Genomic DNA, 21,993 nt, shown 5'->3' with positions numbered 1-21,993 from the left:
CGATTGCTCGTTGGATCTGTAGCACAATCCAACTTGCACATTCTGTGGCAGGCCTGCCACAGCCTAAATATGTAAGGGCCCACTCCACAAGGAAGGTGGGCTCATCTTGGGCGGCTGCCCGAGGGGTCTCGGCATTACAACTTTGCCGAGCAGCTACGTGGTCAGGGGAGAACACGTTTGTAAAATTTTACAAATTTGATACTCTGGCTAAGGAGGACCTGGAGTTCTCTCATTCGGTGCTGCAGAGTCATCCGCACTCTCCCGCCCGTTTGGGAGCTTTGGTATAATTCCCATGGTCCTTTCAGGAACCCCAGCATCCACTAGGACGATAGAGAAAATAAGAATTTACTTACCGATAATTCTATTTCTCGGAGTCCGTAGTGGATGCTGGGCGCCCATCCCAAGTGCGGATTATCTGCAATAATTGTACATAGTTATTGTTAACTAATTCGGGTTATTGTTGTAGGGAGCCATCTTTCAGAGGCTCCTCTGTTATCATACTGTTAACTGGGTTTAGATCACAAGTTGTACGGTGTGATTGGTGTGGCTGGTATGAGTCTTACCCGGGATTCAAAATTCCTCCCTTATTGTGTACGCTCGTCCGGGCACAGTACCTAACTGAGGCTTGGAGGAGGGTCATAGGGGGAGGAGCCAGTGAACACCACCTGATCGGAAAGCTTTACTTTTGTGCCCTGTCTCCTGCGGAGCCGCTATTTCCCCATGGTCCTTTCAGGAACCCCAGCATCCACTACGGACTCCGAGAAATAGAATTATCGGTAAGTAAATTCTTATTTTTCCTATTGTTATCATTTTGATTGGGGTTCTCATGCTGTTGCCCAGATATTTTACATTTTTTCTCATTGTTAGATTGGTTGTGAAACAGTTCATACCACCCAATTCCGAAAATTTAGTTCATTATACAGTTCAAGGAATTAAGTTGAAAAACAAAAACAAAGATGCTACAGTACGATGGCTGGAAATGTTCCACAACTCTACTCATCCCTGTTACTGCATGGCCTGTTCCAAACAGGCGGAATCTGTGTTTGTACCTCTCTGCCTTGGCCATCCCAGTCACATGTAGAGAGGCATAAACACCCACTCAGCCTTTTAGAAACAGCCTGACCACTAGTAAGTGAAATCCAGCACGCTGTAAAGCGTAACTTTGTTTATAGTCTTCACTGCTTTAATTCCATCCAAAACAGTTTGTTTTTTTCTTCTATCTAGTGGCTTCTCTTATGGCCTCAGTCTTACAGGCATTTGTCTTGCATGTTCTTTTTGTGCATTGTTTAAAGCAAAAAAAAAAAATGTAGTAACGTTCCTGCGCTCTGTAAATTGGTCATGGGGTGTGGGTCCAAAGCAGTCAAATAATCAACAGCCCCCTGCTACTGAATAGGTTTTTGTTTTTTGTTTTGTTTTTTTTGGAAGATCAAGTACTGTATAATTGACATGTACTTTTACATGTTTTAATCATTCTAGACCTGCAGTTCTGTCCAGTCTTTTCTTTAACTGTTTCACTGCCCCATGTCACAGTATAAAAGCAAGCTAAGCTATCCATGTCATTTCTGCAGGCAAAGAGAGAGCGAGGGGAAAAATAGAGCTAGAATACACTTGAATAACTCCTTCACTGCAAATGAGACAGAAAGCTTTGTTATGTTGGATCACATTCAGATGTTTGAGGGAAGAGGACGAAGATTGTGTGTAGGGGGGTGTCAAAAAGTGAGAGAGAAGGAAGGCCGGTGCCAAGATTGCCGCACCCTTTGACAACCTGGGTCCATGCCACACTCTGCTATTAGTGCTCTGTCTAGAGGTCACATTCAGACAAGATGTGCCCGCAGGTCAAACAGGGGAGCGATTAGCACTCGTTTTGTGACTCCTCCACATAGCAACAGTATCAGTCCCCCAGCTGGCAGAAGCTGCGCATCTGCAGTGCTGTTATCTGGCGTTTCGTGCTTTTTTTTTTTTTTTTTTTTCTCCACTATACTCAGATTTTCTTTGGCAGCGACGGATACACAGACTTAAAACTGTATTAGCCCCAACCTGGCAAGCTGCAGCAAGAGACAGGTAAGTGACACTGCAAGGAGATGACAAGTTTATGTTGTACATAAAGAGGGACTTTGGCAACTTACAGTAGTCCAAGCGTAAATGTATAGCACAAATGGGAATCTGTAAGGCTCTAGATGGGAATGGTAGCGATCTCTTAAAAGTGAAGTATACATTAAGAGCAAGCTTGGCGAGAAACCTGTATTGCTGTTGAAGTGTTCCACGAATAATGTGATTGGATGTAAAATGTGTTACATCTTTAGGTAGTGGATAGGGAGGAAATGCAGAGTGAGCGGTTCTTTCTGTGCGGAGAGACATAAAATATATTGGTAGAGAGGGGGCTACTGCATGGAAGAGCTGTGACGGAGGAGAATCAGCAGAGAGAAAAGCAGATTAAAAGCCCCAGAGGACAGAACATGTGTCCCTGACAACTTCTGGGCGTCTATCAGTGGGTTTCAATGACGGTGACCTGGTTTCACATCCCTCTCAGTGGTGGATGCGTACTTCAGCTCGTCTCAGTTGGAAGCCTAGATTAAAAAAAGAGAAATAAGTAGAGATTCTGCTTATCAACACAGTCCATGACAGCAGCACCCAGAAACCTGTGTGTCGGGGCTGCACATACTGTAAGATCAGACCCCTTTCTGTGTTACTTGTTCTACTCATTCTTATCCATCTATTTCTGCTCATTCTTATCCTTGGATTTAAACACTTGCCAATGAATACCTAGAGCAGAAATCTGTGCCCTATGGATGATCTTTCTTGAAGCACGCTCTGGCCATGGCAAGGGTTAATGGTTTGACAGACATGCCAAATCTGTTTTTGCGAGTCCTCTTTGGGAAAGCGGTGGTATGGAAGTTGGTAGCTTTAGGTTTGATAACAACGTTCTTTCATTATGATATTCTACTGCAGTATCTTTCACATTACTTAGCAAAGCAATACATTACATTACCCTTTTGTCCTAGTTTATGTAGAAGGTTTGTAATTTCTGCATTTTCTGTGGTTATTAACATATTATCCTGTTTCACAGCAAACAAATTATTGATATCCCTTTCTCTGTGAGACCTGTTTACCATTCTTTTTAATGTTGCATAAGTCGTCTAAGCTGTCCTATGCACCCTTTGTAGAAAATACTGCTTCTACATAAATAACCAATAAAGAGCATTTGGTGTACAGAAAACAGGGAACGTTTATACAAGTTGAAGAAAACCAATAAGATACCTCATTCTTGTGTGTTCGGAATGTAGTGTGTCACACCGCTCTAGCGTGGAAACTTAAGAATTGATGCATTTTTCTAAAAATATATTTATGCTGATAGTGTTTCTTTGACAACCAGATTATACTGGACTGCTTATTAGAGCAAAGCCATGGTAAAATACAGCACTTTCCCTACCTGTGCAAGTATATCACATCACTTGGTACATAATCTTTAGATGAATATTACAGCTTTTGTGTTTGCTGTTGGGTCAACTGTTTATATGTTTCTATATAATCAAACAAGGAAATGTGTATTTCCTGTTCCTCCTTGGGCTAAATTGGGCTGAAGTTTCAGTGAAAGTGGTGGAGCCGGTAGTGTCATGGGATGGAACCAGCAGATGGTACTGTTTGGGGTATAGTTTATAAAACTGGTTGGCACAGTGTTTCTAAATGTTGTGTATATTTGTACATTACACTGCTGCTACTTGTACATTTTCATTCCCCCAGTTCGGCAGGCAAGATGTTCAAATGGGTTCGGTATGAATTACCGATGGCTGGGCTGCGCCGTCGTTATACCAGCGCTAGCATCCCGGCCACCAGGATGCCGGCAGAGTGGCGAGCGCTAGTAAGCCCCTTTGCGGGCTCGCTGCGCTCGCCACAGGTTATATTCTCCCTCTATGGGTGTCATGGGCACTCAGAGGGAGAATAGCCTGTATTGTACCGCTGTGCGGGATCCCAGCTTCGGCATTGTGATTGCTGGGATCCTGTGCGGTGGTATGTTAACTGCATACAGTTTAGACATCTTGTCCCTGTACACTGTTACAGCGGCATGATCCATGCCACTATAATACATTCCCCTCTTAGTACCACAGTAGATCCGACAGTCATAACATCGATTCTTGTGCCTTAAGGTATATAAATAAAGCAAAATAATAAAAAGGGAAACAAGTAAACAAAATTAAAACTTTTACGTTCTTAATTTATAAGTCTTCTAGTAACTTAAAAAAAAAAAGATCTTTGGAACACGTTTGAATCACAGTCGTTAGTAAAAATGAAACTTTTTTTTTAAATTATTTGTAATTGTTCATAAATGTAATCAGATATGGGGGAGATGTACTAAGAGAGTGGAGAAGTGAGCCAGTGGAGAAGTTGCCCATCAGCTGTTCTGTATAATTTTATAGTATGGAAATTATACATTTTACTTAAGTGCTGATTGGTTGCCATGGGCAACATCTCCACTCTTTTCACTGCTTAGTACATCTCCCCCACAGTCCTAATGAGTTCACTCTTGGCTGACATGAAGGCAGCTTTTCGCAACGGGCCAATCCAGATGGAGTATGAGATGCCCACACTCACTTTATGCCCAAGTATATACAGTTATGGTAGGCAAAAATTTAAACTTTATTAAGGAGACTAATAAGTATATGGGAATTAGGATACTTTTTTTATTTTATTTTTTATTTATGCTAATGGGGGTATGGCGCTGTACAACGTGACTACAGCATGAAAATGTAAAAAAAATTTTTTTTGCTGTGTTGTCATTAGTGTAATGGTCTGTACACAGGGTGCGTTTCTGGCTAACGGCCGATATTGAATGGAAACTCCCCGGAGGCATGAACCTCCGATCTAATCAGTATCAACCCTGCCTGCACACACTTCATTTCCTTGTGATGCCGATCCTGCGGGACCGTGCATCGTCATTCCAAGCGCATACACATGATGCGATTTGTGCTAACTTTTCTTACGATTCTTGCTATATAGTCCAAATAAATCGTAAGTACAAATCGCACCGCGTGTACGCATCTTAACACAATATAGGTAACTGTTCATTACAGTAGTCTTGTTATTCATTTGCTTTATATATGTATGTGATAGAAAGGGAGCTTGCTAGAGGATGGCATACTCCGGGCAAGAGTCATGGATTCTATTGCCGTTTGTTATTTCCTTATTGTTCTGGTATTTGCTGTTCTGACTGTAGCAACAACCACAGCTGTTAGATGTATTGTGCACTGTAACATGAAGGGTGTCTATTATGTACAAATCTACACACAACATCCAGGGTACTCTGGAACCATTGAGTTACATTTATTAAAATGCTTTAATTTTTATTCTGACACTTATCTTTTAATACGATGTATAGAGGGGAATGCAATTAGCCACTGTAAATTACCACAGCTAATTGATACCCAGGGGGATAAGTGCTGTTTTTTCATGACTGCGAAAACACATGAATCCGGGAACTTACATAAGGACTGTACTATAGGTATTACTTGGTCTATTAAGTTTTGGTCTGCAACAATTTTACTGTACATTTTTCTGTCAGCGTGCTGGCAGAGATGTTGACAACAACCTTGGGGCACAACTAATAAAACCTTCCAATTATATACGTACTTAGAGAAAATGCAATAGTGCTCCATCACTATGCTTCCATACCACTTTGCTTATTAGTCTGATTCTTGACTCTCTACAAGTGGTTAGATATGATGTTGAAGTAGAGAATTTGTGGGATAAAATCTGAAAAGTGGATTCTATGCTGTCAGGGGATGTAGTTATGTGACAGGTGGTCGGGACACACAGGACAATACATTTCTATGTTGTGCTATTTCTGTGTCTGTTTTCTCATGTTGCGTGTGATGTTTCAAATGCTGCAATGGTAAACTCATGCAGATGAATGTTAGATTTTCATTTTCTGCTTCTATTTCTTTTACTACAAGCTTGGTTAGACTGTAGTCTCCTCAGTGCAATGACCTCTGTCTTGTACTGTCTTCCCTATCCAGTTGTGCATAGCAATAAACATACTTGCATTGAATATGTTGCACGCACTATTAGTCCTTGTGTGCCACGTGTGTACATAACCTATTGCATAATAACAATCTACTGATTATAGTTTTGTATTCTTGGAGGAAATTAGAGTACCTGACACAAAGAGAACATCCAAACTCTGCACAGTAATGTTGTGCATTATTAGTAACATTACTCTTGTCTGTCAGTGGATAGCAGCATAGTAAATGTTCCTTCTCCATGCATATTGATAAAGCGCAGAATGATGGCAGGGGACATGCACAGTTCCAGTATGTACTGTAAACGCAGAAGTCCTCAGTGATTTCTGCATTTCGTTCTCTTTTATGTATCTCCATTGTTGCTACTGGTGTCACAGTGGGTGTGGCTGATTTTCTGGGTGTTTGAGAACAGATGGAAGGGTCAGCCGACAGCCGAGGACAATAGGCGATTACTGTATTTGGCAACATACATCCCAAGCACTAGATTATGATGGTCAAAAGTGCTGTAATGGATTGTTCTAGTCAATTTCTTGTAAAAATTCATTTATTTGCACTCTGCAATAACTGTTAGACATCTTAGGTAGGAAGAAAAGCAGAGAAGTGATCTGAAAGTGCAGCTATAAGATCCTTCTCTGTTCTTACAAGCACACAACCTCCCTGGGTGAAACGTGAAGATGCTCCCCTTTGTGTCTTCTGTACTTGTAAATAAAGCATGTGGTTTAGTGCTGATAGATGTCAGAGTCTGATTTCCACCAGTCCTGTGTGTATTAGGAGCAGCACAGGGTAGCCTTGGCTGATGGTAAGGCAATACAGTATGTTATGAGATCGTGTCAGCTGGGGTTTAGTAGTTTGTTGGAAAGCATTCCAGTGAAGGTGGAGGACAGTGCTGCAGCAAGTTAATTAAAGTTGATTGGGATGAGCACACTGAAAATAATACAACTGTAAAAGGCCATAAAATTATGTTATTTAGCATGCAAATGTCAACGTATGTTTCCGCATAGGAGATAAAAAAGAGTTTATATTGTGTGTAGCCTTTACTATCTTTCTCAATGGAAGATAATGATCTCTGTAATCTGGTGTTGTAGACATTGTAAAGCAGACAATGCATGCAAAGGTTTCTATATCCTTTGTGCTTGTTTCTGATCAATTTCACTATAAATATATATTCGTTTTTAATATTCTATAAAAACTACAGCTCCTCCTAGTATAGGAAAATCTTTCCACTCTGGTGCTGATTTAGATTTGTGTGCAAGCTCGGATGCTCCTTCACTAAGCATACACACATTTGACCATCTAGGGGCGACTCGGAGATGTACGCAGATCAGCTGCATCGCCTTTTGTATCTTCGTGGGTGTAACTGAGCGCAATTGGGTATTTGCACCTAGAGTATTCCGAAGGTGCTTTGTGTGTGCGCTGGTGAAATGAGCGGATATTCAGAGTTGAGTTTATATAGAGATCTGTCTGATTTTGAGGGATCCCTTGCACAATGATAAGAATGGTGGAAATATGCACTGATGGTGATGACGGCTACTTTCAAAAGTCTATGAGATGGCCACATATATAGATGTGCCCAACTCTGTATACATGTGAAGCACAGCATTTATTTCTGGGCATGCTACTCCAGACTTGGCCTCTTTCTCCAGGGTGCCAGTGTCGGAACACATGCCAGGAGAGAATGTTTTATTGGTCCTGAGTCAGATTGTATTTGAGGTAGGACTGTTTTTATAGATTTATATAGATCTCAGACCAGCTGACCAGTACAGAGTCTTGCCTTTCGGATAACCAGAGAAATGAACTACTAGGGGAGGATCCCTGCGGCTTATTTCGCCATTTGTCTGTACACCATTTTAGTTTCCCCCCATGAATCTGTCTGAATAAGTACGCTTGATAATAAGGTGATTTTTTTTCATCGGTGATGTTGTTGTCCAGAATAGAAGTGTACTTGGCTGAACACCAGAAGAGAATTGGATGTTTTATTGGGAATGTGATTATAGTACAATGGAATGTTTTGCTTTTACCAAAATCTACCCTTCTCTGAGAAAGTTGTGCTAAATATTTCAGGGTTGCCTTAAGGTTAGATGCACAGACAACTGTTCCGGCTGGAGATGGACATATAAATGACCTCTCTTGTGCATTGATTACTATTCAGTAATGTCCTATTTAATATAAATATATTTATATTTTTATTTGAAATGACTATTGAAGCTACTGGACAGGAGCAATATTGAAATAAGGTGATTAAAGCAGAGCAATATTAAGGAATTAGAAAAGTGTTCAGCCTGTGGGAGGTTTTAAAAATGGTTTGTGCATGCATAACATTGTAAATTGCCTACAAATCTAGATAATTCCCCACATTCTCTGTTTTATATGAAAAATATAAAATATATATTTTTATTGAAGAAAAGCAATCACTGCTCTTTTTTTACAAGTTATGTTTGAAGAGTCCGTAATGTTTGCAAACAAAATAAACAAAATTGGTTTGGCAATTGGTATCTGAGTGTAAGTAGTTAATTTCCCCTCTGTGTCCTGCATTTACCCTGAACTTGTCAGGCTAATGACTGATTGAGCTGGTACTCCAGAGACAAAGGGTGAGCATTCACTCTTCATATCAGCAGGCTCACGTCCAAGGTCTGGGATTTAACAATGACATAGTAATGCTTCATTTCGCTCTGCTTCATCCTCTTCAATGATTAACCATACAAATCTTTTACTTAGGTCTGTTTGAATATGGCCGCAATTGGTCTGCCATTGCGAGAATGGTGGGCTCCAAAACAGTGTCCCAGTGCAAGAACTTCTACTTCAACTACAAGAAGAGGCAGAACTTAGATGGCATCTTACAGCAGCACAAACTGAAGATGGTAAGGAACTAGGGCTTGTCAGTCACATCTGTATTTATGATATTCGGAATGCCACAGAAGAAAATGCACGCTGTATAACAGAGTGTCGGTAAAAACGGTGTCTCTTGTCTGTTACAAAGCGGACCTATATGCTAGCCCTGGCTTACTGAAGCCATTCTAACTGTGGCCGGCGTGCACCAATAACTCTGGTACACAAAGCTGGAGTTATGTACAGCCAAGTAACTCATACGGTCAGAATGGATTTTACTCTGATCTGGATGAGTTTGGAGAAACCAAAAACCACTTAATTAAATCTGTTTTGGTGTGGGCAGTATCTCCTGGCTGAGTGCATTATATTTTCTGCATCTACTTCCTGACGCATAGACTTTGTTGCTTTAGAATGCTTAAAACTTGTTCTAATATTGTTAAAAGTAGGATTTAAGCTGCTGCTGAGGAGAGTGGCTACATATGCAGTGACAGTAGCTGTCCCCAGAAGTGGGGCCCAGTGACCTGCCGTCTCAGTGGGGGTGGAGGATTTTGGTGACTGGTGGGTGATGGGGGGAGAGCGCTGTGCACATGCAGTATGACGTGGATTAATCTCCATACCATGCATGTGCACCCCAGCTATACCATGTCTGGGAATGCCATACCCCAGGCAGATAGACATATTGCACAGAGTGACAGAGCTGGAACATGTATGGAATACCATGGAAAGTGGTGGCTTTTCTCTCAGCGTTTGCCTTTGTACATATATTTATACATGTAGTTTTTGGTGCTTACATTACTTTGTCTAGCTCTATATATTAATTTCTCTGACGTCCTAGTGGATGCTGGGACTTCCGTAAGGACCATGGGGAATAGCGGCTCCGCAGGAGACTGGGCACAAAAGTAAAAGCTTTAGACTAGCTGGTGTGCACTGGCTCCTCCCCCTATGACCCTCCTCCAAGCCTCAGTTAGATTTTTGTGCCCGAACGAGAAGGGTGCATGCTAGGTGGCTCTCCTGAGCTGCTTAGAAGTAAAAGTTTAAATAGGTTTTTTATTTTCAGTGAGTCCTGCTGGCAACAGGCTCACTGCATCGTGGGACTAAGGGGAGAAGAAGCGAACTCACCTGCGTGCAGAGCGGATTGGGCTTCTTGGCTACTGGACATTAGCTCCAGAGGGACGATCACAGGTTCAGCCTGGATGGGTCCCGGAGCCGCGCCGCCGGCCCCCTTACAGAGCCAGAAGAGCGAAGAGGTCCGGAGAAATCGGCGGCAGAAGACGTTCCTGTCTTCAGATAAGGTAGCGCACAGCACTGCAGCTGTGCGCCATTGCTCTCAGCACACTTCACACTCCGGTCACTGAGGGTGCAGGGCGCTGGGGGGGAGCGCCCTGAGACGCAATAGAACAATATAAAAACCTTATATGGCTAAAGAAATGCATCACATATAGCTCCTGGGCTATATGGATGCATTTAACCCCTGCCAGTTTTCCTGAAAAAAGCGGGAGAAAAGGCCGCCGTGAAGGGGGCGGAGCCTTTCTCCTCAGCACACAAGCGCCATTTTCTTTCACAGCTCCGCTGGAAGGACGGCTCCCTGACTCTCCCCTGCAGTCCTGCTACAAGAATCAGGGTAAAACAAGAGAGGGGGGGCACTATTGGCAGCTAATATAAAACAGCAGCTATAAAGGGAGTAACACTTACATAAGGTTATCCCTGTATATATATATATATATAGCGCTCTGGTGTGTGCTGGCAAACTCTCCCTCTGTCTCCCCAAAGGGCTCGTGGGGTCCTGTCCTCTTTCAGAGCATTCCCTGTGTGTGTGCTGGGTGTCGGTACGATTGTGTCCACATGTATGAGGAGGAAAATGATGTGGAAGCAGAGCAATTGCCTGTGTTAGTGATGTCACCCCCTAGGGAGTCGACACCTGACTGGATGGTCGTATTTAAAGAATTACGTGACAGTGTCAGCACTTTGCAAAAAACTGTTGACGACATGAGACAGCCGGCAAATCAATTAGTGCCTGTTCAGGCGTCTCAGACACCGTCGGGGGCGCTAAAACGCCCGTTACCTCAGATGGTCGACCCAGACACGGATACTGAATCCAGTGTCGACGGTGAGGAGACAAACGTAATGTCCAGTAGGGCCACACGTTACATGATCACGGCAATGAAGGAGGCATTGAATATTTCTGACACTACAAGTACCACAAAAAAGGGTATTATGTGGGGTGTGAAAAAACTACCAGTAGTTTTTCCAGAATCAGATGAATTAAATGAGGTGTGTGATAAAGCGTGGTTTTCCCCCGATAAAAAACTGCTGATTTCTAATAAATTATTGGCACTATACCCTTTCCCGCCAGAGGTTAGGGCACGTTGGGAAACACCTCCTAGGGTAGATAAGGCGCTCACACGCTTATCAAAACAAGTGGCGTTACCGTCTCCCGATACGGCCGCCCTTAAGGAACCAGCTGATAGAAGGCTGGAAAATATCCTAAAAGGTATATACACACATACTGGTGTTATACTGCGACCAGCAATCGCCTCAGCCTGGATGTGCAGTGCTGGAGTGGCTTGGTCGGATTCCCTGACTGAAAATATTGATACCCTGGACAGGGACAGTATATTATTAACTATAGAGCATTTAAAGGATGCATTACTATATATGCGAGATGCACAGAGGGATATTTGCACCCTGGCATCTAGAGTGAGTGCGATGTCCATTTCTGCCAGAAGAGCGTTATGGACGCGACAGTGGTCAGGTGATGCGGATTCCAAACGACATATGGAAGTATTGCCGTATAAAGGGGAGGAGTTATTTGGGGTCGGTCTATCGGACCTGGTGGCCACAGCAACGGCTGGAAAATCCACCTTTTTACCCCAGGTCACCTCTCAGCAGAAAAAGACACCGTCTTTTCAAACTCAGTCCTTTCGTTCCCATAAGGGCAAGCGGGCAAAAGGCCACTCATTTCTGCCCCGGTGCAGAGGAAGAGGAAAAAGACTGCACCAGGCAGCCTCTTCCCAGGAGCAGAAGCCCTACCCCGCTTCTGCCAAGTCTTCAGCATGACGCTGGGGCTCTACAAGCGGACTCAGGCACGGTGGGGGGCCGTCTCAAGAATTTCAGCGCGCAGTGGGCTCACTCGCAAGTGGACCCCTGGATCCTGCAGGTAGTATCACAGGGGTACAAATTGGAATTCGAGACGTCTCCCCCTCGCCGGTTCCTGAAGTCTGCTCTACCAACGTCTCCCTCCGACAGGGAGGCGGTAGTGGAAGCTATTCACAAGCTGTATTTCCAGCAGGTGATAATCAAGGTACCCCTCCTACAACAGGGAAAGGGGTATTATTCCACGCTGTTTGTGGTACCGAAGCCGGACGGCTCGGTGAGACCAATTTTAATCTAAAATCCTTGAACACTTACATAAAAAGGTTCAAATTCAAGATGGAGTCACTCAGAGCAGTGATAGCGAACCTGGAAGAAGGGGACTATATGGTATCTCTAGACATCAAAGATGCTTATCTCCATGTCCCAATCTACCCTTCTCACCAAGGGTTCCTCAGGTTTGTGGTACAAAACTGTCATTATCTGTTTCAGACGCTGCCGTTTGGATTGTCCACGGCACCACGGGTCTTTACCAAGGTAATGGCCGAAATGATGATTCTTCTTCGAAGAAAAGGCGTCTTAATTATCCCTTACTTGGACGATCTCCTGATAAGGGCAAGGTCCAGGGAACAGTTAGAGGTCGGAGTAGCACTATCTCAGGTAGTGCTACGTCAGCACGGGTGGATCCTAAATATCCCAAAATCACAGCTGATTCCAACAACACGTCTACTGTTCCTGGGGATGATTCTGGACACAGTCCAGAAAAAGGTGTTTCTCCCGGAGGAGAAGGCTAGGGAGTTATCCGAGCTAGTCAGGAAACTCCTAAAACCATGCCAAGTGTCAGTGCATCAATGCACGAGAGTCCTGGGAAAAATGGTGGCTTCTTACGAAGCGATTCCATTCGGAAGATTCCATGCAAGAACTTTTCAGTGGGATCTGCTGGACAAATGGTCCGGATCGCATCTTCAGATGCATCAGCGGATAACCCTATCTCCAAGGACAAGGGTGTCTCTCCTGTGGTAGTTACAGAGTGCTCATCTTCTAGAGGGCCGCAGATTCGGCATTCAGGATTGGATGCTGGTGACCACCGATGCCAGCCTGAGAGGCTGGGGAGCAGTCACACAGGGAAGAAATTTCCAGGGCTTGTGGTCAAGCATGGAAACGTCTCTTCACATAAATATCCTGGAACTAAGGGCCATTTACAATGCCCTAAGTCAAGCAAGGCCTCTGCTTCAGGGTCAGTCGGTATTGATCCAATCGGACAACATCACGGCAATCGCCCACGTCAACAGACAGGGCGGCACAAGAAGCAGGAGGGCAATGGCAGAAGCTGCAAGGATTCTTCGCTGGGCGGAAAATCATGTGGTGGCACTGTCAGCAGTGTTCATTCCGGGAGTGGACAACTGGGAAGCAGACTTCCTCAGCAGACACGACCTCCACCCGGGGGAGTGGGGACTTCACCCAGAAGTCTTTCAAGTGATTGTAAACCGTTGGGAAAAACCAAAGGTGGACATGATGGCGTCCCGTCTCAACAAAAAACTGGACAGATATTGCGCCAGGTCAAGGGACCCTCAGGCAATAGCGGTGGACGCTCTGGTAACACCGTGGGTGTACCAGTCGGTGTATGTGTTCCCTCCTCTGCCTCTCATTCCAAAAGTACTGAGAATCATAAGAAGGAGAGGAGTGAAGACTATACTCGTGGCTCCGGATTGGCCAAGAAGAACTTGGTACCCGGAACTGCAAGAGATGCTCACGGAGGACCCGTGGCCTCTACCTCTAAGAAAGGACCTGCTCCAGCAGGGACCTTGTCTGTTCCAAGACTTACCGCGGCTGCGTTTGACGGCATGGCGGTTGAACGCCGGATCCTGATGGAAAAAGGCATTCCAGATGAAGTCATCCCTACCCTGATCAAAGCCAGGAAGGATGTAACCGCGAAACATTATCACCGCATTTGGCGAAAATATGTTGCCTGGTGTGAGGCTAAGAAGGCCCCCACAGAGGAATTTCAACTCGGTCGTTTCCTGCATTTCCTGCAAGCAGGACTGTCTATGGGCCTAAAATTAGGATCCATTAAGGTTCAAATTTCGGCCCTGTCGATCTTCTTCCAGAAAGAACTGGCTTCAGTGCCTGAAGTTCAGACGTTTGTCAAGGGGGTACTGCATATACAGCCTCCTTTTGTGCCACCAGTGGCACCTTGGGATCTCAATGTAGTTTTAGGGTTCCTAAAATCACATTGGTTTGAACCACTCACCACTGTGGAATTAAAATATCTCACATGGAAGGTGGTCATGCTGTTAGCTCTGGCGTCAGCCAGGCGTGTCTCAGAATTGGCGGCTTTGTCATATAAAAGCCCTTACCTAATTTTTCATTCAGACAGGGCAGAATTGAGGACTCGTCCTCAATTTCTCCCTAAGGTGGTTTCAGCGTTTCACATGAACCAACCTATTGTGGTGCCTGCGGCTACTAGGGACTTGGAGGACTCCAAGTTGTTGGACGTAGTCAGGGCCCTGAAAATATATGTTTCCAGGACGGCTGGAGTCAGAAAATCTGACTCGCTGTTTATCCTGTATGCACCCAACAAGCTGGGTGCTCCTGCTTCTAAGCAGACGATTGCTCGTTGGATTTGTAGTACAATTCAGCTTGCACATTCTGTGGCAGGACTGCCACAGCCAAAATCTGTTAAAGCCCATTCCACAAGGAAAGTGGGCTCATCTTGGGCGGCTGCCCGAGGGGTCTCGGCTTTACAACTTTGCCGAGCAGCTACTTGGTCAGGGGCAAACACGTTTGCAAAATTTTACAAATTTGATACCCTGGCTGAGGAGGACCTGGAGTTCTCTCATTCCGTGCTGCAGAGTCATCCGCACTCTCCCGCCCGTTTGGGAGCTTTGGTATAATCCCCATGGTCCTTACGGAAGTCCCAGCATCCACTAGGACGTCAGAGAAAATAAGAATTTACTTACCGATAATTCTATTTCTCATAGTCCGTAGTGGATGCTGGGCGCCCATCCCAAGTGCGGATTGTCTGCAATACTTGTATATAGTTATTGTTACAAAAAAATCGGGTTGTTTATTGTTGTGAGCCATCTTTTCAGAGGCTCCTACGTTTATCATACTGTTAACTGGGTTCAGATCACAGGTTGTACAGTGTGATTGGTGTGGCTGGTATGAGTCTTACCCGGGATTCAAAATCCTTCCTTATTATGTACGCTCGTCCGGGCACAGTATCCTAACTGAGGCTTGGAGGAGGGTCATAGGGGGAGGAGCCAGTGCACACCAGCTAGTCTAAAGCTTTTACTTTTGTGCCCAGTCTCCTGCGGAGCCGCTATTCCCCATGGTCCTTACGGAAGTCCCAGCATCCACTACGGACTATGAGAAATAGAATTATCGGTAAGTAAATTCTTATTATTGCAGCCTGCGATTCCTGCATGTTTGCTAAATATGCTTAGTGTTTATTGGTGGCAGGCAGGAAAAGGTTTTGCATCCTTGTTCTCTTCTATAACCAGTGTGAGTAGTGAGACTGTTTACCAAATGTGGCTATGATTACAGTCTTATGTTTGTTGGAGACCAAAAACAGCAGATTCCTACAGTGCTTTATGCATTTCTATTTATTTTTTTCCTTGTTAATGTCAGTTAACATACTTAAGTCTTTCCCTTTTAGTTTTTTTCCTCTGTTGTACTTTTCCATCTCTTGAAAAATAAGCACAGACGGTCTATGATTGTGCCAGCAAAATTATTAAACCGAGCACACAGAGTATAGAGATTCTTTCAAGTCTCGAACACACTGTCTGCTGGTTGCTTGTGCTGTCATGCTTTATAAATAAATATATTATATACAAAGTATTCTTTTTTTTTTTTTTTTTTTTTTTCTTCATCTTTTTATTTTTTCACCCAGTGGGCAGGAATAAATGAGGACTGCAGATAGGCTTATAATACACAGAGGGGTAAATTTACTAAGATGAGAGTTTTATTTAAGATGGGATGTTGCACATAGCAACCAATCAGATTCTAAGTATTATCTTCTAAAAGGTGCTAGATAAATGAGAAGTAAAATCTGATTGGTTGCTATGGGCAACATCCCATCTTAAATAGAACTCCCATCTTAGTAAATTTACTCCAGAGAGTGTTCTCTTGTCCTTGTCACAACTTAACTGCTGTAGTTAAGATTGCTATGGATGTATGAGATTTGGCCTTCATAAATTGTCAGAGAAAATCTGACCTTGCTAAAAAGAATGCAGTGAAAATAAAATCTGTTCTTAAAGCACTGATACCACCGTCATCAACATGTAACCTGTGCTCTACTAAATGCGCACACCACCAAAGTAATTTGCCAGTATGGCACTACAATTAGCACCACAGGAAAGTTAATGTTGTCCATCGCTTGCACAAAGTGGCAGCAGTCTAAATGAGTATCAATTTGCTAGCATCTAATGACCTCTGATAGGTATAATGTATACAAAATAGTAAGCTGCATCCTCATGTTTGTCATATATACAAGTAATATATTTCAGCCCACAAACTGTCTTCCTTCAGAATTTGCAGGCGATGCTATTAGCCAGAGACGTATTTCAGCAGCAGCTCTAAACTTGCTTAGTATCATCAAGTAATGATATGTTATAATGGTTTTCCCTACTGTCCTATGTAAAGAATAATGTGTCCCTTAAGCAGTGAAGTGTCTGGTTAGTGCACTTATGTGTATGTTTTAGTTGTTTGCTGTTACTCTTATTTCTAAAGCTTCATATTCACAGCTTCTAAACGGGCGGAATGCGTCTCCAGACACAGTACACAGCTGCGTCAGTACACAGTACCCACTCTGGCAAAAACAGCCTTAAAACGGTTTCTCTCGATTTTAAACACCAGATTACCTCAGCCAGTATAAAAAAAGCGGGAAGACCGCGTGCCATTGAAGGGGCGGGGCCTTCACTATGAGCGGATCCAGCAGCACACCAGCGTCATTTCCCCTCTGCAGTGGACACAGACGCTGACTGACAGGGACGCGCAGCTCCTCCATTGAGACTCCAGATTACCTCAGCGGTACCAGGAGGTCATAGCAGGGGGGAGCAATTGTTAGTGTACTAAGTCCCCTATCCGGGTACTTAGTCTGCGACCCGGCTAAGCTTGGCATTAGCGATAAGGGCACGGTGGGGGCTGGCTCCAAATAATTGTGTCTCCCTGAAGGGCTCTTTGTGGGTTAATTGTGCTTAACCTTTTCCTGTGTGTGCTGTCACATTTACATTATGGGGGTCATTCTGACCCATTTGCTTGCTGCTTTTTATCGCAGCCGAGCAAACGGGTACCCACTGCGCATGCGCCGGCGCATGCCAGACGGCTGAAGGCCGTAGCTGGGCTGCGATCGCCTCTGCCTGATTGACAGGCAGAGGCGGTCGCTGGGCGGGAGGGGGCGGAACGGCGGCGTTTGGCCGCCGTTTCGTGGGCGCGGTCCGGCTAACGCAGGCGTGGCCGGACCGTGCGGGGAGTGGCCTGCATGACGTCATACGCAGCTGCTGCGGGCCAGGGAGCAACAAGTAGCTCTCGGCCAGCACACTAAAGCTGCGCTGGTCGGGAGCTACTCTTGAAGTGCAAAGGCATCGCTGCTGTGCGATGGCCTTGCACTTCTGCGGGGGGGGGGGGGAGGGGGCGGCACTGACATGTGGGGCGGACTAGCCCTGTGCTGGGCGTCCCCCCGCATGTCAGTGTGAATGATTTTAGCACAGCTACGATCATCTCGGAATGAGAGCCTATGTCAGGCAAAGAGTGTGTTTCTTGTACAGCGGAGTGTTCCTCTTCACCAGGGTGCTCACTACTCGGTGCTCAGGGCAGTGCACCTTCCCAGAATAGCGGAACCGGAGTGGGTTAATTTAATTAATGGAATGATCTCAAATATTTCAACAAGGCTATCCTGCAATGAGAAAGAGACGCAATACTTAAGACAGACTGGATGTGTTTATGAATAGAGACTCAGTCCCCAAACCAGCGTCTCAATCCCATCCCATTTGTCCGCAAAAACGATCTCTGGCCCATATCCTGCAGTCTGACTCTGACGGGTCAGACATGGAGGAGGGTGAGGTGGATTTGGAGGGGGAGGGGTGTGCTACTCTGTCACAGGGAATTGAGGCTCTTATAGAGGCTATCAGAGAGGTTCTGCAAATTCCTGATGAGGTGTCAGAGGAGTGTGAGGAATCTTATTTTAATGTAAAAAAGAAGTCCTCAGTCACTTTTCCTGCATCAAAGGAATTGAATACCCTATTTGAAGAACCGTGGGTTAATCCTGATAAGAAATTTCAAATTCCTAAAAGGTTGCTCTCATCTTTTCCTTTTCCTCTGGAGGATTGGAAAAAATGGGAAAATCCACCGATAGTGTACGCACCAGTCTCTACGCTGTCACGAAAAATTGTATTGCCTGTCCTTGGTGCAGCCTCCCTAAAAGATAAGGCTGATTGTAAAATTGAGACTACACTCAAATCATTGTACTCTGCTCCTGGGGTGGCCCAGAGACCCGCTATTGCATGTGCGTGGATCACAAAAGCCATTGCTAAATGGTCAGGTAACCTAATTGAGGGGTTAGATTCCTTGTCTAGGGGGGATGTTGTTTTACTCCTGCAGCATATACAGGACTCTGCGAACTTTATGGTGGAAGCCATAAAAGAGCTTAATGCATGCACCACGGCTATGGCAGTGTCAGCATGCACAGGCTCGTGGCTACGCCAGTGGACTGCTGATGCGCACTCCAGGAAAGGTATGGCAGGCCTACCATTCACAGGATCACATTCAAATGGATCTCCAAAGCTACTGCGGGTAAGTCTACGTATCTTCCTTCCGCAGCTCCCCAGCCAGGAAAGCTTATTCAGTTTCACATTTACAGTCCTTTCGGACAGCCAAGTTTAAGGGAAAATCCAGAGGTGCTTCTACGGCCTCCAGAGGCGCAAGAGGTAAACCACGCAAACCAGCAGGTGCTCAGGAACAGAGCTCAGGCTCTGCTTCCACAAAGCCTTCAGCATGACGGTGGACCGCGATGCCTGGAGTACTGTCATGTGGGAGCCCTACTAAAATTCTTCAGTCACATCTGGTCAAGTTCGCTCCGGGATCCCTCGGTCATAGATCTTATTTCCCAGGGCTACAGACTGGAGTTCCAAGAGCTCCCACCTCACAGATTCTACAAATCAGGCTTACCAGCTTCACAAGAGGCAAGTATAACTTTACAGCAGGCCATCCAAAAACTGGTACAGACTCAAGTTATTGTTCCAGTTCCACCTCATCTGCACAACAAGGGGTACTATTCCAACTTGTTTGTGGTACCGAAACCGGACGGGTCAGTACGACCAGTTCTGAACCTCAAGTCCTTTAACCAGTTCTTAAGAGTGTTCAAGATGGAGTCTCTGAGAGCGGTGATCTCAGGTCTGGAGGAAGGGAAATTCCTAGTGTCTCTGGATATCAAGGATGCGTACCTTCACATTCCGATCTGGCCGCCTCATCAGGCATATCTACGGTTTGCACTGCAGGACTGTCGCTACCAGTTCCAGGCCCTGCCATTTGGTCTCTCCACGGCACAGAGGGTGTTCACCAAAGTGATTGCAGAGATGATGTTTATACTCCGCAAGCAGGGAGTGAACATAATTCCGTACCTGGACGATCTTCTGATAAAGGCGTCGTCCAGGGAGAGGTTGCTGGACAGCATTGGTCTCTCAACCAAACTTCTCCAGGATCACTGGTGGATTCTGAAACCTCCGAAATCTCACCTAGAGCCAACATGGAGGCTCCCATTCCTGGGAATGATAATGGCACGGAGTCGCAGAAAGTGTACCTTCCATTGGAAAAGGCATTGGTAATCCAGTCGATGGTTCGGGATGTCCTGAAGCCAACCCGGATATCGGTGCATCTATGCATTCGCCTTCTGGGGAAAATGGTGGCCTCTTATGAGGCGCTTCAATACAGATGGTTTCACGCAAGACCCTTCCAGCTTGATCTGTTGGACAAATGGTCCGGATCGCATCTTCACATGTCGCCAAAAGCCAGGATATCACCTCGTCGGATGTTCGGAATTCAGGACTGGATCCTGTTAACCAAGGACGCAAGCCTCAGATGTTGGGTAGCAGTCACCCAGGGGGTGCAGTTTCAAGGAAGATGGTCAAGTCAGGAAGTCGTCCTTCCAATCAATATTCTGGAACTATATACAACGCCCTTCTGCAGGCTTAATTTCTTCTTCAAGATCGGGCCATTCAGGTCCAGTCGGACAATGTGAGGCAGTGACGTACATAAACCGACAGGGCGGAACGAAAAGCAGAGCAGCAATGTCAGAGGTGTCAAAAATTCTCCTCTGCTCAGAAAAAAACGCTGTGGACTGCTCAGCGGTCTTCATTCTGGGAGTAGACAACTGGGAAGCAGACTTCCTCAGCAGACACGACCTACACCCTGGGAGTGGGGCCTTCACCCTGAGGTGTTCAGTTGCTTGACATGTCGGTGGGGATATCCACAACTTGACATGATGGTCTCCACAAGAAGCTGAAGCGGTATTGTTCCAGGTCGAGAGACCCACAGGCAGTGGTGGTAGACGCTCTGATGACTCCATGGGTATATCAGATGGTGTACGTGTTTCCTCCACTTCCTCTGATCCCAATAATTCTCAAAAGAATAAAAAGGGAAAGGTTCAAGCAATACTCATTGCTCCAGACTGGCCAAGAAGGGCCTGGTACACGGACCTTCTGGAGATGCTCCTCGAAGATCCGTGGCCTCTACTTCTTCGCGAGGATCTTCTGCAACAGGGCCCGTTCGTCTATCAGGACTTACCGCAGCTACGTTTGACGGCATGGAAGTTGAACGGCTGATTCTAGCCAGGAAGGGGGTAACGTCTAAACATTACCACCGTATTTGGAAGAAATTTGTCTCTTGGTGTGAGAGGGCAGGTGTGGAAGTTGGCCTATGTCTGGTCTCCATAAACGTCCAGATTTCGGCCTTGTCCATTTTCTTTCAAAAACAAATGTTCTGCGCATCCATCCTCTCTTTGTGCCTCCCACGGCACCTTGGGATCTCAATTTGATGCTGCAGTTCCTCCAATTGGACTGGTTTGAACCATTACAGGAGGTAAACGTAAAATATCTTATGTGGAAGACTGTCACACTGTTGGCCATGGCTTCAGCAAGACGTGTGTCGGAGCTGGGGGCTTTGTCTCAGAACTCGCCAGCAATTTCTTCCAAAAGTGGTGTCTGCGTTTCACATCAACCAACCTATTGTGGTTCCGGTTATCACCAACACTACCGCTACTTCAAAGTCTTTGGATGTTGTGAGGGCTTTGGAGGTATACGTAAAGAGGACAGCACGTCACAGGAAATCCGACTCGCTGTTCGTTCTATATGATCCTAATAAAATTGGGTGTCCTGCTTCAAAGCAGTCAATTGCACGCTGGCTCAGGCTCACTATCCAGTATGCTTATTCCACGGCAGGTTTGCCGGTTCGAAAATCTGTACATGCCCACTCTACTAGGTCGGTGGGTTCTTCCTGGGCGGCTGCCCGGGGTGTCTCGGCTTTACAGCTCTGCCGAGTGGCTACTTGGTCTGGTTCAAACACGTTTGCTAAGTTTTACATGTTAGATACTTTGGCCTCTGAGAACCTTCAGTTCGGTCAATCAGTTCTGCAGGTACCTCGGCAATCTCCCACCCGGTTTGGGAGCTTTGGTACATCCCCATGTTACTAAATGGAACCCCAGTATCCTTTAGGACGTAAGAGAAAATAGGATTTTAATGATCTACCGGTAAATCCATTTCTCGTAGTCCGTAGAGGATACTGGGCGCCCGCCCGGTGCTTCGTTCTTCCTGCACTGTTACTTTGTTAAGTATTTTTGGTTCAGCTGTTGCTGTTCCTGTTTTAAAGTTGAGTTAGCATAGCTTTCCTCTTGTTTGTGTGTGCTGGTTCGGAATCGATCTTTATCTATCCTTCTCTCAAAGTATGTCTGTCTCCTCGGGCACAGTTTCCTAGACTGAGTCTGGTAGGAGGGGCATAGAGGGAGGAGCCAGCCCACAGTATCAAATTCTTAAAGTGCCCATGGCTCCTAGTGGACCCGTCTATATCTCAT

General features: G+C 45.3%; 1 protein-coding gene across 13 annotated transcripts in view; it reads left to right on the top strand.

Annotated features, from left to right (window-relative positions):
- NCOR2 (nuclear receptor corepressor 2) overlaps positions 1-21,993 on the top strand; it is a 713,121-nt gene that overhangs the window by 520,062 nt on the left and 171,066 nt on the right. For all 13 annotated transcript variants that reach the window (XM_063964578.1, XM_063964589.1, XM_063964577.1 and 10 more), the window contains one exon: positions 8,730-8,872. In XM_063964578.1, the coding sequence (XP_063820648.1) occupies positions 8,730-8,872 (143 nt within the window). The remainder of the gene's footprint in view (positions 1-8,729; positions 8,873-21,993) is intronic.

This window comes from Pseudophryne corroboree, chromosome 1 (genome assembly GCF_028390025.1).
Source record: "Pseudophryne corroboree isolate aPseCor3 chromosome 1, aPseCor3.hap2, whole genome shotgun sequence".
NCBI classification, from domain to species: domain Eukaryota; kingdom Metazoa; phylum Chordata; class Amphibia; order Anura; family Myobatrachidae; genus Pseudophryne; species Pseudophryne corroboree.
Note: the sequence above shows the minus strand (reverse complement) of the source record. Positions and strands in the feature narration are given on the sequence as shown.